This window comes from Schistocerca nitens, chromosome 3 (genome assembly GCF_023898315.1).
Source record: "Schistocerca nitens isolate TAMUIC-IGC-003100 chromosome 3, iqSchNite1.1, whole genome shotgun sequence".
In the NCBI taxonomy this organism is placed as follows: Eukaryota; Metazoa; Arthropoda; class Insecta; order Orthoptera; family Acrididae; genus Schistocerca; species Schistocerca nitens.
The window spans coordinates 604684285-604704864 of record NC_064616.1 but is presented as its reverse complement, the minus strand read 5'-3'; the positions used below and the strand labels follow the sequence as shown (position 1 = coordinate 604704864).

Here is a 20580-nt window from a genome sequence, read left to right as displayed (position 1 = left end):
AAAGACACAACGTCACCTCTGCTTGCACCACTTCATCAATATCAAAGGGAAGTCCTTGAAGGCACACTTTAAGTTTTGGAAACAAATTAAAAATGGATGGGGCCAAATCAGGAGTGTATGGAGGATGATCAATGATAGTGAACTCAAGGTGACAGATTGTTGCAGATGTCACATCACTCATATGTGGTCTAGCACTGTCATGCTGAAGGAGAGGGCACTTCATGTGGTGATGAACTCTTTGGATTCATAACTCAATTACAGTACTCTGTTTCTCATGCTCTGACATATTTATGTTATACACCAGCATGACACATGCTACAATTTGGATCCCTCTAGTGGCAGAGAACTGCAAATGTATATACATGAAGGATAAAGGTGTAGAATGTTAATAAGGTTTGTTTTATTTAAAATGGTTTAAGAGCTTTCACAAAAAAATTGAAGGCATTAGTTTTCAGCAAGCTTCACCAATAGTTTTATTTTGTGGAGTAGAATTTGAAGAAAGAGATTTCAAAATTTTGTTTCTCTATTTTGGTATTATCTAGTCCAGTGTCTGTTCTGGCAATATGGGTCCAGCCACTGTCTCAGAAATGAGATCACCTACTCATTATCAGTTCGACAGAACATGTAGACCTTCTTCCTTTTCATGGCCTTTACATCCCATATCTTCATGGGGTCAGCAAAGTACTTATTGGATTTGTACAGGGTGGCCAGATACCCTTCCTGTCACCATAACCCCGGTCCCCTTCCCCCACCCCGATGGAGTCTGTGTACCCCATGTGTCTACATCTAGTGTTATCCCAGGTGAAGGTGTGGGAATATTTTGTAAATGTTTGAGTTGTGTAATTAAGGTAGGATGTATCAGCCCAGTATTCATCTAGTTGGATATGGGAAACAGCCTGAAAAGCACATCCAAGCTGGCTGGCACACCGGCCCTCATCATTAATCCACCAGGTGTATTCAATCCAGAGCCAGTGCACCTCTCCAAAATACCAGAAGTTATTTGCTAAAACATGTGGTGGGTCTTACAGAACATATAGACATTTCCAGAATTAACTTTTCACACTTCAGTGGAGTGTGCACTTATATATAACCTCTTGGCAAATTAAAACTATGCTCTGGACTGGTTCGATGGCTCCCTGTCTTGAACACAGTTTTAATCTGCTGGGAAATTTCATGTAGGCATTTCTTTTATTTTTGCAAAGTAAAGTTCCATTTCCAGCTCATTTCTCTGCTAGAATCTTTTAAGAAATTTACACTGGAATTTCAATAAACTATTAACTTTTTATTCTAATCAAATGAATAATAGCTTAATGGCAGATTTAGATTTCTTATAATTAGCAGAAACCTTCTGAAAAGAGATGTTGACAGTGTTACAACAATCATAAGAGATGTATACTTCAGTAATAACTCAAAAGTAACCGAACAATAATGTGTCTTTTGGACTATTTATATACAATATGTTACATCTGTTTATGTTGAGAGTCAACCTACAATCCATTACATCTGGCAGTTTACTGTGTTTTACTATTTTCTAATGTTCTTCAACAGGTTGAAGATTTTCTAATGCTTTTCAACAGGTTGAAGAGATGCCCTCTGTTCTAAGTGCTGTATTTATAAAAGATAATAAACAGTTTGTTACTGAAATGTCACACCTTTGTAATGCATGAGATACTACTTATTTCTTGGTCTTCTCACTCATCAGATGTTTTGTGAACTGAAATAATTTCTTATTGCCCAGCCACACTTTTTTTTCAACTTATTTCCAGCTGAGTCATGGTTTTGAACTGGAAATATTTGTCACAGTTTTATCAAGTTTCCATAAATTTTATGCTGCCCTGTAATTCATTCATCATGCTGTATTCTGCAAAGCATGAACATATATTTATATGACTATTAAATGATATGAAGATTATATTTCAAAGTACATTTTCAAAACTGTGTATGTTTCTGTGTGAGTCTATATATATGAATAATGAAAGCTCGATGTAACATTGACTGGAAATAAATCTGTGAGAGTTCAAATGTAAGTCTTCAAGTATAAGTCAAATTCTTTTTATCTATATCCATATTTGTGGTCATATTTATCATTACATAATATTTTCTGATCTGTTAAAACAAATAATACATGCTAAGTTGGATCTTACACAAGTAGTCTGAAACATACATATGACATATATTACAGTGTATACAATACCTATTGTAGTTGCAGACACGCTCATCACTTTCACATGCAGTGCACAGGCTCCATAAGCCAACAACACACATAAATTAAGAGGTGCCATTCTCTATAAAGTATTTGTCTTAAAACAAACCAGTATACAAAGTACAAACTACATTGAAGAGCCGAAGAAACTGGTACACCTGCCTAATATTGTGTAGGGCCCTCTCAAGAACAAAGACGTGCTGCAGCATGATGTGGCATGGACTTGACTAATGTCTGAAGTAGTGCTAGAGGGAACTGACACCATGAATCCTGCAGGGCAGTCCATAAATCCATAAGAGTGAGAGGGGGTGAAGATCTCTTCTGAACAGCACATTGTAAGGCATCCCAGATATGCTCAATAATGTTCATGTCTGGTTTGGTGGTCATCAGAAGTGTTTAAACTCAGAAGAGTGTTCCTAGAGTCACTCTTTAGAAATTCTGGACATGTGGTTTCTCACATTGTCCTATGGGAATTGTTTTCCAGTCATCAACAGTCCAATGTCAGTGTTGACAGGCCCAGGCAATGTGTAAAGCTTTGTGTTGTGTAGTCATTAAGGGTACACGAGTGGGCCTTTGGCTCCAAAAGCACATATCAATGATGTTTCATTGAATGGTGACACTTTTGGTGGCCCAGCATTGAAATCTGCAACAATTTGCAGAAGGGTTGTACTTCTGTCACGTAGAACAATTTTCTTCAATTGTTGTTGGGCCCATTCTTGCAGGATCTTTTTCTGGCTGCAGTGACGTCGGAGATCTGATGTTATACTGTATTTCTGATAGTTACAGTACACTCATGAAATGCTCATATGGGAAAATCCCCATTTCATCGCTACCTCGGAGATGCTCTGTTCCATCGCTCATGCACTGACTATAACATCACATTCAAACTCACTTAAATCTTGATAACCTGCCATTGCAGCAGAAGTAACTGATCTAAATACTGTGCCAGACACTTGCTGTCTTATGTAGGCAATGCTAACAGCAGTGCCATATTCTGCCTGTTTATATATCTCTGCCGGCCGCGGTGGCCGAGCGGTTCTAGGCGCTCAGTACGGAGCCACGCGACTGCTACAGTCGCAGGTTCGAATCCTGCCTCGGGCATGGATGTGTGTGATGTCCTTAGGTTAGTTAGGTTTAAGTAGTTCTAAGTTCTATGGGACTGATGACCACAGATGTTAAGTCCCATAGTGCTCAGAGCCATTTGAACCATTATAAATCTCTGTATTTTAATACCCATGCCTAGACCAGTTTCTTTGGTGCTTCAGAGTAGCATACAATAGACTCCCGCAGTTCACACCCTGAACACATTTTCTTCAGTGTTGCATCTTTCTTGTACTTCTTTCTGTGAGTATTCCAACAGAGGTCATCATTTCTTGTGGTTTAGGCACAGATACAGCATGCAATTCAGCTCTGCTGCACATATTTATCATACGTGTCTTTCACACTATCTATATAACATCAGTTTTATCATGTATTTATTTGTTTTAATAGATCTAACGATGTTCAGAATATAAATGAATCTGCTTATCATTGTAAATAATGAATGCAACAACATACTTAATAAAGAATAAAATCAATGGCCTTTAATCATTAAATAGCCACAGGATATTATTTATCGCAATTTGTTTCATATTGAAATCATTCACTATCACATACCGACACATTCTAGATTATAGACTACATGGGTAATAACATTATGAATAGCATTATACTGCACTTGAAGCAAATCCATGAATTGTGTTATGCTCTCTCCAGCTTTCACATGATCTTCTGCAGTTTCTTGGACCAGTTCTACAGTCACTCAAGCTACTAACATCTATACTGTCTGCAAGTCAGAAGATGGTGGTGGTGGTGGTTAATGTTTAACGTCCCGTTGACAACGTGGTCATTAGAGATGGAGCGCAAGCTCGGGTTAGGGAAGGATTGAGAAGGAAATCGGCCGTGCCCTTTCAAAGGAACCATCCCGGCATTTGCCTGAAACGATTTAGGGAAATCACGGAAAACCTAAATCAGGATGGCCGGAGACGGGATTGAACCGTCATCCTCCCGAATGCGAGTCCAGTGTGCTAACCCCTGCGCCACCTCGCTCGGTCCAAGTCAGAAGAGGTATATGCATAATACAGGTATGTAAGATCATGATGTCTCTCTGCAGACTAATGAATTACAAATTCTGAGTAGTACTTCTTGCACACAGAAAATGATGCTGAACATAAGCCTCTTGTAGCAGATGTTAGTTAAATTCTTCAAGTGTTTTTACATCAGGAACAGTATGTTCCACAGTTATATAAATCTGATCCAGAAGGTTTGGCATCATCGGTCATAAATTTTCAATTTGTTTACTGCAGATCAATTTCAATTACAGAGCAGCTATCTTCAGCAGATTATATCCATGTCAGGATGACTTATTGTAAATATAATAACACAAGGTACCACTTAACATTACAGATAACAAATATCAGTTCAACTGATGTTTAACTGGTAACATAATGTTAAGTGGTACCAAGTGATATTATGTTTTTGATAAGTTATTATGACTTGGATATAATGCACTGAAGATAGCAACTCAGTAGCTGAAATCAGTCTTCAGTAAACACATTAAGAACCTATGACTGACACTGCTTTCCTTCTATTGTACATGTTAATTAGCTACAATGGTTTATTTTTTGTTAGTTAAATACACACAACTGTGTTGAATAAAGAGTTAAAATTTCTCAAAAATTTGTTAGTGCATGCACAGATACATATGATGGCATCTGCAAAACAAATTACACCTTAGTGCTTGCTGGAATTCTACCTAATTACACAAACTTACGTATTTTCCTTTCAAAGTTTCTCAGATATAATATTAGGAAGTGCGTACAAATAGAGTTTTGTGCGCATGTGTGTGTGTGTGTGTGTGTGTGTGTGTGTGTGTGTGTGTGTGTGTGTGTGTTTGTACTGTACTGTACTGATATGATGAAAATAATTTACAATCTGACACTCAAACAAAATCATAAGGAAGAAAAAAAATTGCACAAGCAAATTATGGGAATACAGTCATCCCTCTCTCACATTCCAAGGCAAATGACCATCTTATTTCAATGTATGTTATGCAGTTCATCAGTCACTGTTCCTACATTAAGAATATGGCATGTATACAGAATTTATCACTTATGATTTTTTCTCTTTATTTATTGATATTAGCAGGTAAGATGTATTGATTACAAGCAGTTCTTTAGCTCAGCACTTCTACAGCTCCTAATACAAATAATAATATTTCATCCTCAATTTTCCAATAATTTATACTGACTTAAAGAAAAATACTGGATACAGAATTACAATAAACTCTGACACAGTATGTAAAAGATTATGCTAACGTGAGACTACATGTAATGCATTAAGCCTGCACTTTTGAATTAAGACCAAAGGTACCAAATTAGCCACTGCTAAATTAACATCATATTTGTATACAAAGAAACTATTACAAATAGTACCTTCGAATAAAATATAAACATCATACCTTTGTTTTCTGCAACACAAAAATATGAGCCTCTGTCATCTTCCTTTACTTGTTTTATAAGAAGAGTCCCATTGGACAGTTTGTGAACTCTTTCATTTTCTTCAATTTGGTGAATTTTACCTAGAAGAAAGTTACTTCAAATTAGCTGTCTTTCATTTTCATTAACCTATTCTTGAGGAACACTGACTGATACTGTAATTCAGATGCAATAATTAAAAAAATAATGGACTTAATATCAGTTCCTCTCTGTAGACTTATAAACTGGATGTTTGTTATTGGTATTTTTACTGAATATCTAAAAAAAAAAAAAAGGACTGTTGTCTTTCAATTACACAGAACAGTGATAAATCTCACACAATTATTCACAATTATTGCCCAGATTCTCTGTTACCTAGCTTCTAAAAATTAATTGAATACTATATATAAAAGAAAATTTGCATTCATTTGTCAGAAACAAAATACTGACTAAGCCTCAGCATGATTTCAGGTCTAAGTTAACAACAGTTAAAACTGTTGAAAATGCTGTTTCGGTGGAAGCTCTCTATTCTTTTATTGTGTGAAACTTAGTAACTTAACAATGTCTAGTCACATATTTAATTATCTATCAAGTGGAGAAATCTTTTTCATGTCTTATATATATGAATTTGTATATGCAAGTAACTAAATAATATTCAGCTCAATTTAACAATGTTTAATTCCATATTTAACTATAACCATGTGAGGTAATCTTTTCACTCAACTGTCGTGAAAACTCTTAGGAAGATGCTTTACCAGTTGTACGTCTGAGCAGTAAGGACCTTTTTTGAGCAGCTCTCAGTCTGTGTGGTATCCATTTCAGCTGGCCTTTGATTTCTTGGGTCATATGAGTGAACAACTGAATTTTTCTAGTAATTAATTGCCTATGATTAATGATATTATATTTGTATATATATACATGGATGAAAATGTCAAAAATTTTATATTATGGAAGGCTGTTCCGCATGAGGCCGTTTGTTTTATTGTTTTTGTAATATTACTACTGGAGTTTCCTTAAACAGTAATTCCATATTGTAAGCATGGTTCAAATACAGCATGGTACACTGTACATAGAAGTTGGCTGTTAGCATACTGTGCAAGCTGTTTCACAACAGATATTGTGGTGCTTAATTTACAGCACACTTGCCTTTTGATGTCTTCATTGGAGCTTACTGTCAAACGTAATTACCAAAAACTTTATAGAGGTAACTTCTTCCAGTCTTGTTTCATTTATGATTATATCTACTTGACCCTCCACTTCTCTATTCACAGACACAGTGTACATCTTTCTTTCTCTTCCAGATACATAGCAGATACAGAGTTTCTTTTGTCTACTACATCTATAACATATTCTGTCAGGTTTCAGATGGCAATCTCTGTAGATTTCCCTTTTTGGAAACCATATTTTGCCAAAATCAGAATGCTATGTTTCTTTAGGAATGTTGTCATCCTACTATGTAGGAGCATCTCTAGTATTTTTGAGAAAGCAGAGAGTAACCATACTGTTTCTTGAGTTATTTGGGTCATATTTGTCACATTTCTTATATATTACAGCTACTTTGCTTATTTTGAATTTTTATGGAACATATTCTTTCTTTGAATGAGCAATCTGCTATATCCAAAAAAGATTCAGTTGTGTCTCCATTCACATATTTTATTAGATAGTATGATGTTTCATCATCTCCTGCAGACTCCTTGGATTTTAATTTCTAAATTATTTTTATGAGATCTGTTTTTGCCACTGATCCAAGGAACATTGGATGACATGGTTGTCCCAGTGTTCTAGGATGCTTCGAGCCTGATGGTTTCTTTCCCTTACAAATTTTATACAACAACTATAAAATTGTTGTTTGGTATATTTCCCATTTTTGTTTCATCTGAAACTTCTTGGCAGATTAAAACTGTGTGCACGGACCGAGACTCGAACTCAGGACCTATGCCTTTCGCGGGCAAGTGCTCTACCAACTGAGCTACCCAAGCATGACTCATGCCCCACCCTCACAGCTTTACTTCTGCCAGTACCTCGTCTCCTACCTTCCAAACTTTACAGAAGCTCTCCTGCAAACCTTGCAGAACTAGCACTTCTGAAAGAAAGGATATTGCAGAGACATGGCTTAGCCACAGCCTGGGGGATGTTTCCAGAATGAGATTTTCACTCTGCAGCGGAGTGTGCGCTGATATGAAACTTCCTGGCAGATTAAAACTGTGTGCACAGACCGAGACACGAACTCGGGACCGTTGCCTTTCGCGGGCAAGTGCTCTACCAATTGAGCTACCCAAGGACAACTCACGCCCCACCCTCAAAGCTTTCCTTCTGCCAGTACCTCGTCTCCTACTTTGTTTCATCTGTAATTACAGTGTTCTCAGTTCTCATTTACTTAGTAAAATTTATGTTATCTACACATCTTTGTCTACATTTTTGAGTATTGATTATACAGGGTGGTCCATTGATAGTGACAGGGCCAAATATCTCATGAAATAAGCGTCAAACAAAAAAACTATAAAGAAAGAAACTCGTCTAGCTTGAAGGGGGAAACCAGATGGCTCTATGGTTGGCCCACTAGATGGCACTGTCATAGGTCAAACGGATATCAACTGCGTTTTTTTAAAAATAGGCACCACCATTTTTATTACATATTCATGTAATATATGTAAAGAAATACGAATGTTTTAGTTGGACCACTTTATTTCGCTTTGTGATATGGCACTGTAATACTCACAAACATATGGCTCGCGATTTTAGACGAACAGTTGGTAACAGGTAGGTTTTTTAAATTAAAATACAGAACATAGGTACATTCAAACATTTTATTTCGGTTGTTCCAATGTGATACATGTACCCTTGTGAACTTATCATTTCTGAGAATGCATGCTGTTACAGTGTGATTACCTGTAAATACCACCTCAATTCATTTGGCAATACGTGTAACAACATTCCTCTCAACAGTGAGTAGTTCGACTTCCGTAATGTTCACACATGCATCGACAATGCGTTGACACATGTGTTAAGAAATGCATCATACTCGTCATTTGTGTTTTGTGCCTGCATTGTTTCAGTCGAATCTTATTTTCCGCAGTGTTATTTAATAACTGTCCATTTTTTGTAGATTGATAATCCTGAATTCTATCTTGTCTTGCTTTACTTCTGTTTTTGAGCTGCAATTTTTGTAATTCAAAACATTAACCCATGATGATCAGAGGTTGTTGGTTGCAAAAAGTTTGCTTTACATTCACTATTTTCAATATTAGGGATATTGTCTTGAATGATGGTCTGGCTTTGATGAATCTTTCTCATAGGTACATTTATTATTATTTTCATATTATGCCATAATAATATTTCTTTTAATTATTATTTTGGAATTGATTCTTTACCCATGATTATCCTATAGTCTTCAAATATCACAACAACCTTCATTTTAAACTTCAGTAATAATTTCTCTAATTATTTCAGAAATGTTGAAATATTACTGCTTAGGGACCTATATACACAAATAAATTCTTAGGTCTTCAGTCACTGTGCCACAAATTTTTAAATTTTTTCAGTGTATGCTGGAGGATTTATACATTTAGAGTATTCAGTATCTTGTAGACTACCAATTTCCTTCTTGTATATAGCAACACTGTAACTTTATGTTTTGATCTAGAGAAATAATTTATCAGATCACAGTCTCTTATTACACTGTCCAGTCACACTAATGTGACCACATGTCAAAAGGCTGAATAACCAATTTCTTGGTTTAAGGAAATGTGTTATATTCGAACTGATACTATGATTGAGGTTTCCGCTCCAAACTGACATTAAAGGAGTAGGACTGTAACTTTGCAGATCTGTTCTCTTACGTTCTTATATACAGGAGTCACCCTCTCTTCTTTCCATTCTCCTGTGCGACAGTACCTAACACTTACTGCTGTTGAGTAGTTGCTCTTCTAAACAGCAGTCCATACGAGCAAACTAGTGGTGAATTTTCCTGATATTGCTCGAACTTTAGGTACTGGAGCTATGCACGGCTCTTTTAAAAAAGAATAGCTCGACGTTGTCATAGGGTCGAGTCGCACACGTCTGCTTTCGTGCCCCGCAGCTAATTTGCTGCAAATAAATAACCTTTAGCTGTGATCCTACAGTAAAATAGTCTAGCATCAGCTAGAATTGCGAGTTAATAAAATACACAGAAATATAAAATAAAAGATGAACGAATAATTTAATAACAGGGGTTCTATTCTAGTGCCTATAATCGATGAAGACGACAGAGAATTATGTTGAATAATGTTAATTCAAGAAAAGGTAGCCGGCCAGCATGGCCGAGCGGTTCTAGGCGCTACAGTCTGGAACCGTGTGAATGCTATGGTCCCAGATTCGAATCCTTCCTCAATCATGGATGTGTGTGATCTCCTTAGGTTAGTTGGGTTTAAGTAGTTCTAAGTTCTAGGGGACTGATGATATCAGAAGTTAAGTCCCATAGTGTTCAGAGCCATTTGAACCAAGAAAAGATATCTCAAATAAATGAGAAATGGTTCTACGATATTCCAGTACAATACAGACATAAATAACCTTATCTAAAGCAGTAAAGTTACGTTTATTACGTTACTAGAATGGTAGAAAACTCCCCAAACTAAGAAGTCATCATAGATATGTGGAAACTAAGTCCCTTTCATAATCACAATACACAAACTATTCATCACCCTGAAATAGTTCAGAGTTTAACATGATGATTCACAAATTATCACATGCAATACAAAGAATAGTAACTCATACTCTGTCTGTCCTCAGTTCCGTGACACAAGCAGAATTAGTTAAAGAGTCCTATGCTGGAGTACATTCAGAGCTCTCGAAATATAAGTCCCTTCAGAAGTTAAAGTATGGTAGCGGGTGCTCACCGCCCACCATGAATCACGTAGACAATTGAATCATGCATAGGTCTGCCTTCTTCCAGAACGCACATATAAGTGTCCCATATCGCTCCCTTGAGCTCTTCCCTCGAAAAGCCCCAGTCTCCACTTGACTCCAGCAGTGTTCCACCACTATCCAACTCTCATTGGTTGATGGCCATCCCCAACGAAAATGCATCGTTCTCGATCTCTACAGACATGATTCTACTCACTTGACCACTTCCCCGCACTAAACTAATATATTATCACAGTTTTTAAATAAAAGAAATGTTATAAACATTTGGTTATATTCATACCATTTACAATAAATATAGGTAATAGTTGGTTCATAAATAAATAAGCTAGCCTTCTTGCTCAAGTGCACTGACATTAAATGACAACAAACTGTCGTTAAATATAGTTTAAATGATTATTTATGCCTGCTTGTCAGAAGTGTCTGTTCACATTTTCTTTTTCGAAGGTGGTGTCTGCTAACACACGCGACTGACCACTTTTAAAGTAACACTGTTTTTAAAAAATGCTTGCAAGAAACATTTAAATAAAGTAACTGGCAAAATAGCAAACTATTCATTAAATAAAAACACAAGTATGGTAAAACATGAGGTATTCATTTGCTGTGTAGATGTGGAGAATACGATGTTCTGACAAACATTCGCATAATGAAAAAGATTATAAGATGTCGTAAATAATAAATAAAATAGATACTGGGATGACAGTTATACTGAAATGCTGTCATCTGAGATAACGTTTGTTGAAATTGCATGAAGAGATTAAAAGTTGTTAATTCAGAGGGCCATTGTGAAAATGTTTACTTGCTGTGAGATGTTAAATTATGTAGTTTAGAAGATGTTGAGATACTAATGCGTCACTGTATGCACCTCATTTTTCAGAGATTGCAGATGTATTCAGATTTTCATTAATATTTGATGTGAGCTATTATCGAATTTCAAAGAGCTGTATCTTAATCAGCTTTAAGAGTGTCTGACACTCTGCAATTTCCTGGAGCACATTCTGCACAAAGGCAATGCGAGCATTAACCATCCAAATTCCCAGCTCTGCTGTTTACCCGTTTCTGGCAATGTGCTCATTGTCTCTGAACCTGAGCTTGCCTGGGCAGAAACGGACAACTAACCAGGTTGGCCGCAGCGCGCCCTGTGCACTGGGCCCGCTAGCATTCACCCGAACAACAAATTCATCTCTCCTCAATATCAGGCCTAGGTGGACGAACAACTTTCTCACATACGCATAATGTTAAACATGGAACTTCCTGCTGGGCGAAAGATTCATGACAAATGCAGGTTGATCATGGGACCAAAGCTGAAGAGTACTCTCTGTAAAATTGAACTGGGATTACATCTAGACCAGGTGACTTATTTGTTTTCAGCTTTTTCAGCTGCTTTTCAGCTCCAGGGATGAGTATTTCTATACCCTGCATACTGACATTTGTGTAGAGGCCCAACAATGGTATGTGTGTATGATCCTCCAGCATGAATCATTTTTTAAATGCAAAATCAAAATTTTTGCATTCCTAGTGCTGCCTTCTATTGTTATACAAGATTGGTGTACAAGTGACTGTATAGAAGCCTTCAGTTTGCTTAGTGATTTTACATAGGACCAGAATGTTCATCGAATTCTCGGCAAGATCACATACAACCACGAAAGTTGTACACTTCATGTATCAACCTTTTTATGGACACACAAATCTCTACTAACTTTTGCTCCTCGATGTTTCTGCACTCTTTTTTGAATCGAGATTACAACAACAGTCTTTGATTTCTCAGCATTTTTCCAATTTTGCTATTAAACCATGGTGGGTCTTTTCCATCCTTAATCCACTTAACTGGCACATATTTCTCCAGATCGTGATTTACAATCAGTTTAGACTTCTGCCCTAATTACTCAACGTCCACCATATTGTAACTAAATGATGTCCATCCATTGTCTAAGCAGGATGCTAGCAACTGTTTATCTATGTGAATGTATGTTTTCCCGGCGTATACAGCTGGCGAAGAGTTCTCGGGCTTCCAGCCGGGTGGCGGTGTCTTCAAACTGCGACGTTTCGACAAGTGACATACTCATCATCTTCTGGCGAAGATCTTCTGGCCAGAAGATGATGAGCATGTCACTCGTCGAAACGTCGCAGTTTGAAGACACCGCCACCCAGCTAGAAGTCCGAGAACTCTTCGCCAACTGTTTATCTACTCTCCAAGCCTGCTTGATGGATTTATTAAGATTTGTTACCCATCGTGGCTGTGATGACAACATGATCGCTAATCCCTGTCTCTATACTGACACTGTCGAGAAGGACAGGCCGGTTGTAGCTACAAGGTCTAAGATACTTACATTGCTTGTGAGTTGTCATTCCAGTTGCTCAAAACAGCTTATGGAGAATGCGTCCAAAACTTCATCGCAAGACTGCCTGTCTGTACCACCTGCAATGAATCCACCTAAATCGCGGATGGTTATGGAACACAGTGCGAGATGACCACAGTTAGGATGTTGTTGTACTACAACATCTTGGAGGTTTGGAATGGCTATACAACTTCCGAATAAGTAAAGATACTGTGCACATAATTAGCGAATGTTTCATGCGAGAGCTTTTGTCACTAAAAAATGCAGTTTATAAGTAGAATGCAGAAGATTCAGTTGTGGACAATAAGTTGTCTTTTTTACTAATTCAGCAAATATATCAATATTTATGTAACTAATTCCATCTAGTAAAGATAAGTATGGTTCTCAACAATTAAATAAAAGAAATAACTTCGTGGTCAGTTAAATCCTATTTCCTTCCTTTGCTGCACATAAAATCATTTCATCCAGTTTAACCAAAATTTCGAAAAGCAACAAAATCACAATTGTAATACCTAGGTATTTAGTTGAATTTACGGCTTTTAGATTAGACTGATTTATCGTGTAACCGAAGTTTAACGAGTTTCTTTTAGCACTCATGTGGATGACCTCACACTTTTCATTATTTAGGGTCAACTGCCACTTTTTGCACCATTCAGATATTTTTTCTAAATCGTTTTGCTGTTTGTTTTGATCTTCTGATGACTTCATTAGTCAATAAACGACAGCATCATCTGCAAACAACTGAAGACGGCTGCTCAGATTGTCTCCCAAATCGTTTATATAGATAAGGAACAGCAAAGGGCCTATAACACTACCTTGGGGAACGCCTGAAATCACTTCTGTTTTACTTGATGACTTTCCATCAGTTACTACGAACTGTGACCTCCCTGACAGGAAATCACAGATCCAGTCACATAACTGAGATGATATTCCATAAGCACGCAATTTTACTATGAGCCGCTTGTGTGGTACAGTGTCAAAAGCCTTCCGGAAATTCAGGAATATGGAATCGATCTGAAATCCCTTGTCAATAGCACTCAGCACTTCATGTGAATAAAGAGCTAGCTGTGTTTCACTGGAACGATGTTTTCTAAACCCATGTTGACTGTGTGTCAACAGAACATTTCGTTCAAGGTAATTCATAATGTTCGAACATAGTATAAGTTCTAAAATCCTGCTGCATATCAACATTAATGATATGGGCCTGTAATTTAGTGGATTACTCCTACTACCTTTCTTGAATATTGGTGTGACCTATGCAACTTTCCAGTCTTTTCGTATGGATCTTTTGTCAAGCGAACGGTTGTATATAATTGTTAAGTATGGAACTAATGCATCAGCATACTCCAAAAGGAACATAATTGGTATAAAGTCTGGACTAGAAGATTTGCTTTTATTAAGTGATTTGAGTTGCTTCACTACTCCGAGGATATTTACTTCTACGTTACTCATGTTGGCAGCTGTTCTCGATTCGAATTCTGGAATATTTACTTTGTCTTCTTTTGTGAAGGCATTTTGGAAGGTTGTGTTTAGTAAATCTGCTTTTGGCAGCACTGTCTTTGATAGTATCTCCATTGTTATCACGCAGAGAAGACATTGATTGTTTCTTGCCACTAACATACTTCACATATGACCAGAATCTCTTTGGATTTTCTGCCAGGTTTTGAGACAAAGTTTCATTGTGGAAACTGTTATCGGCATCTCGCATTGAAGTCTGTGCTAAGTTTCAAGCTTCTGTAAAGGATCGCTAATCTTGGGGATTTTGCATCTGTTTACATTTGGCATGTTTGTTTCATTGTTTCTGCTACAGCGTTCAAACCCGTTTTGAGTAACAAGGAGGACCAGCTCTGTCGTTTGTTAGTTTATTTGGTATAAACCTCTCAATTGCTGCCATGACTATTTCTTTGAATTGAAGCCACATCTGGTCTATACTTATATTATTAATTTGGAATGAGTAGAGATTGTCTCTCAGGAAGGCGCCAAGTGATTTTTTATCTGCTTTTTTGAATAGGTATATTTTTTGCTTATTTTTCGAGGATTTGGGGATTACAATATTCAATCTCACTACGACAACCCTGTGTTCACTAATCCCTATATCAGTTTTGATGCTGGTTATTAACTCAGGATTATTTGTTGCTAAGAGGTCAAGTGTGTTTTCACAACCAGTTTACTATTCAAAATAATTTTCAGAGAATGCATTTAGCACAATTTCAGATGATATTTTATGCGTACCTCTGGAATTAAACATGTATTTTCATCAACATATTGAGGGTAAATTAAAGTCACCACCAACTATTATCGTATGAGTCGGGTACGTGTTTGAAGTCAAACTCAAGTTTTCTTCAAACCTTTCAGCGACTGTATCATCTGAACTGGGAGGTCAGTAAAAGGATCGAGTTATTATTTTATTGTGGTTGCCAACATTGACCTCTTCCCATACTAACTCACAGGAAGTATCTACTTTAATTTCACGACAAGTTAAACTATTTCTAACAGCAACAAACACGCCACTGCCAACCGTGTTTAGCCTATCTTTTCGGAACACCATTAGTTTCTTTGCAAAAATTTTGGCTGAGCTTACATCCAGCTTTAGCCAGCTTTCATTGCCTATAATGATTTGAGCATGAGTGCTTTCTATTAGTGCTTGGAGCTCTGGTACTTTCCCAACACAGCTACGACAATTTACAACTTTTATACCAATGGTTCCTGTATCTATGTTCTTCCTGTGTTCAGCCTGCACCCTTTGTGACTAAAGCCCATCTTGTGTTTTCCCGAGACCCTCTAACCTATAAAACCACCCAGTCCATGCCACACAGCCCCTGCTAACCATGTAGCCACCTCCTGCGTATAGTGGACACCTGACCAATTCCTGAAATCCAACCACCCTTTGGCGCAAGTCAAGGAATCTGCAGCCTACACGGTCACAGAACTGTCTGAGCCTCCACTCCGCTCTGTACCAGAGGTCTGCAGTCAGTCCTGTCGATTATGCTGCAAGTGGTCAGCTCTGCTTTCATCTTGCAAGCAAGACTGACAGCCTTTACCACTTCTGTTAGCCACTCGAAACCAGAGAGAATCTCTTCTGATCCAAAGCGACACACATCATTAGTAGCGACATGAGCAACCACCTGCAGTTGGCTGCACCCTGTGCTCTTCATGGCATCTGGGAGGACCCTTTCCACATATGGAATGACTCCACCCGGTATGCACACAGAGTGCACACAGCCTCTAGTGGCTTGCCTGTGTGCTGATACATTTGGTGGCTGATTTTAGTACACACATGACAGCACTACACTAGGCACACTCATGCTCACACATACAAGTAGCAGGATACACATTTCTAAGATCCTACAACTGATATCAATGATATTGGACATTAATTTTGTGGATCACATCTGCTCCTCTTCCTGTAGACATGTGTGATGAGCTTTCTTTCAACTACGGAACACGTTTCTTTGTTTGAGAGACCTAAAGCATAGTGTAGTTATAAAAAGGGCTATGTCAGCCACAGATTCTGTATGGAATTTGATACGGATTCCATTGGGCACTGGAACTTTAATCAATTTTAATAATTTCTACTGATTCTCAAAAACTGTTAACACTATCACTCATCTAGAGAGTGGTGTGAGGTTTAAACTGGGGAAGTTCTCCTGGATTTTTCTTTGTAAAGGCACTTTTGAAAGCAGAGATCAGCATTTCTATTTTTACTTTGCCACCATCATTTTTTTTTTTTTTTTTTTTTTTTTTTTTTTTTTTTTTTTTTTTTTTTTTTTTTTTCTGTGGCACCCGTAAGTGCATGGGCACTAATTTTGGTATCATTACACATGATCAAAACTGATGGGGGTTTTGTGAAAGCACTTTTGATAAAATTCTGCTATTTGTTAAAGCCTTCATATATTGTGCTTTAGAAACCAAATATGTTTAATTTAGCAAATGCTGATCTTTGGCTGTAAGCTTCATTTCAAACCTACTGTGCAGCTGCCTTCGTTTCATTAGACGTTTCTTTACAGACACCGGATACCAAGTAAAGTTCCTCCTATCACGAACTGTTTTAGTTGGTACATATCTACCCAGTAATTGGTCAACTATTCTTCTAAACTTGAGCAACATTTCTTCTATAAATTCATGTTTGGATAAAATTAATTCAAGTCCCTCTTTGATATATGACACTACGTTGAATTACCTAATGCACTGAACATGAAAATCATTCTGTTTATTTTACTTTCTCATTGTCATTGTTGCTACAACCACTTCGTGTTGCTGTCCACCATGACTGGGCTCCTGACTCACCATTCTAAGCAGTTTTCAGAGAAGGCATTTAGTACTGTTTTGCAGGATGTTTTGTTACACCCACCACTTGCTTAACTACCCCAACTAATTGTTGAATGATTGAAATCTCCTTCATTGCTGAAAATATGATTGAAGAACATATGTACTATGAAGATGAAGGATTCCCTAAAGTTTTTAGTCACATATGCAGGCAGGTCTGGTGCTTGACTGAAGAAATCAGTCATAAGTTTATGCTTGAAAAGATGCATGACACAAAGCTGTATTAATGTGCATTGTTGCTACTGGTTTTAGAAAAACACCATCCTTGCAGTATGAGAGAAGACTAATATTACTCTCACATCATTACAAATACTGTCATGGGAAACCACATGTTAACTATAAACTCGTCATAATGGAGCTTCCATAGCACAACAGTAAATGTTCCAACATAGAATAAGCTGTAACGTATTAGACAGTCTGCCGTCTTTTCCCATTTCATTCCCATAAGCTTGCTGATTCTCTGTTAATTTTTGGATTTGTCACCCTAAAAGGCTTACATGTTCCTTTTAAGAGCTACAGCTGTTTACATCCAAGAAAGTGATTTTACATTACAAGAAGAGAAGAACATGGAATAAAATTAACTGTTTCCCTGGAACTGCTTGGAACTTTGTGTCTCAACTTTTGTATTGTTGAAGTTATGGTCAATAACAAACGTAAAAAAATTGTGGAAATGTACAATAAATGCTGACAATATATCACAGTTATAATATGAGCACTAGCTCTTTTTCTAGTAGAAGAACACACAGTAACACACACAACCAAACGCACACTCCCACGGCCACTGCTGATACTCGAAAGCAGTTACCTCTGTTCATGCACACACACGTGTGTGTGTGTGTGTGTGTGTGTGTGTGTGTGCGCATGAATTAGTGTACTTTTGCTATAAAAAAAAGCGCTAGTTCTTGAAAGCTAGAGTGAATGCTGTTTCCTCAAGTGCATTTTGAGCTCCATGCATCAGTCTGGTATAGGTGAGTGGTTGTCTTTCCCTTATTTTACATTATCTGCATCCAGAAATTTACATTATTGTTATACAGTTATAATATGTATGGAACAAAATATTATGCCGCATCATATTACTTTATAAGAGCTATATTTACATTATTACTGTTAATTTTTTAATACTTTGATAGTAACAACCTACACTTCTATTAAGGGAAAATGATTTTCACAACCAAATAATGCTCCAAAAATTTTGTAATGAGCAACTATAGGTCAGAACTATCAATTTACTACAAAATATATTATGCACTAGACTGATCAGTTTTAGAAAATTCTTAAAAGATACATATCAATGTAAGCAAAAGAGGGTGAAGGGGAGCATCCAGATGGCTTGGGTAGTGAAGCAGGATTCTCCCCTCCACTACCAGCTTTTCTGAACTGTGCAGATGGGAGTTATCCTTACAACACATTCTCTGCTCCCAAAATTATCCTGGCCCAAACCTACGATAACATACTGTCCCCATACCCTCGACCCATCATTTCTACGCCCTCTGTCCTATCACCTCCTCCCTATTCTCACCTCCCATCCTCTCTGTGTGCCAACACACCTGCCCATCTTTCCCCTCACCTCTCCTTTTTCATTCCTCCCCCCTCTCCTTGCCCCACAGCCTCCTGATGCTGTGTCTGTTGACAGTCCAGTCCTGTGCACTATGCTAAACGGTGCTCCTCTGTCCCCCCACACTGCTATCCTTCCCCTTCCCTACCCCCTTCAGATTGCTGATTCCATTCCACATGACAGCTGCATTCTTATCCGAGCTGCCAGAAATGGTGATGTGAGTGAGGTGTGCATGCTTGTGTGAATGAATGTGTGTGTATTTCTTTCTTTTTCTGATGAAGGCTGTGGCCAAAATCTAATGTGTAAGTGTCTTTTAACTGTGCCTGTCTGCAAATTAACATGCAGTCTTTAAGGTAAGTATTAATCTATCTTTTCCTTAAAATTTTGATATTGCAGCCTTGAGTTTCCATTACTTAAAAGACATACAATTTATAATACAGATATGGAATAAAGTTAGGAGAAATGATTGTCTGAATGAGAACACTATTGCCAAAATTTGTAGAAAGTACAAATGCAGTTTACAACTGATAATGTGGCATGAATTATTTTTACTTATTATTGCACACAGCCCATTTTATAAAACAAACAGAAAAAGCAATGCATGCATATAAGTAAATAATCTTACCTTCTAAAAATTTATCAGTACCTTCATCTCCACGCACCCAGCTCCAGTTATAAGGTAGCTCACTCTGAATCACACAATTTAGTATAGCTTCTGTGTGTAGTGGAGAGATAACTGAATCCAGAGTTGTCACCTGTGGTGGAGGTCCTAATGCAAAATAATTAGATCAAGGACATCAGCCTGTGATACAGAAAACAAGTTACTTGATAATGCATGCATTATTAATACAAACTTACCAGTTACTTTCAGAGTTGTAATTTGTGAGGCTCGTCCAGCAGTATTAATTGCAAAGCATTTGTAATCTCCTTGTGACTGGATGGTAACATTATCAATATGCAGAACTGATACCCCACTTTGCCTGTAAAAATATAAATTGGAAGAATTCAATGCCCAAAAATATTCTCTAGAATCTAGCAAGGTTCTTTATCTGTTAAATGGTTTTGGAAATTTCCATATTTTATGCAAGCGCAATACCATATATACAAAGATATATGCAAAATGATGTTAAAATTATTGTTATTATGGATCTAGAACATAAAAAATTATAATATAGTTTTATAAATAATATCCAATTCCAATAAAACATTAATATACATTATTATTTCACAGCAGCCTTAAAAATTATGTTCCACAGCTACTTCAGTTCTCTGAAAGTTACAACAGTGTATGGAGGAGACTATGAAGTGTATCATTATCTTTTGACTCCTTCCTATTTCATTTGCAGAAAGTGCACAAACAGATCAATGTAAACACAAAGTGGGAGAAAGTTCCAGTCCCAAAATCTGGCAAAGGATGGAAGAATGATGTGCTGACCACATTACCCTCCATATCCACATCCAATGACACCTATCAGCAGCTGAGGATGACGCAGCAGTTGGTCAGTACCTTTGGGCCTTCCAAGGTATATATATATATATATATATATATATATATATATATATATATATATATATATATATATATACACACACTCCTGGAAATTGAAATAAGAACACCGTGAATTCATTGTCCCAGGAAGGGGAAACTTTATTGACACATTCCTGGGGTCAGATACATCACATGATCACACTGACAGAACCACAGGCACATAGACACAGGCAACAGAGCATGCACAATGTCGG

At 37.3% G+C, this 20580-nt stretch overlaps 1 protein-coding gene across 1 annotated transcript in view; it reads right to left on the bottom strand.

Annotated features, from left to right (window-relative positions):
* LOC126248535 (hemicentin-1-like) overlaps window positions 1-20580 on the bottom strand; it is an 838517-nt gene that overhangs the window by 576078 nt on the left and 241859 nt on the right. Inside the window, exons 9-11 of the mRNA XM_049949594.1 lie at window positions 19696-19817; window positions 19463-19606; window positions 5703-5822 (exon numbers count right to left, since the gene is read on the bottom strand). Of these exons, the coding sequence (XP_049805551.1) occupies window positions 5703-5822; window positions 19463-19606; window positions 19696-19817 (386 nt within the window). The remainder of the gene's footprint in view (window positions 1-5702; window positions 5823-19462; window positions 19607-19695; window positions 19818-20580) is intronic.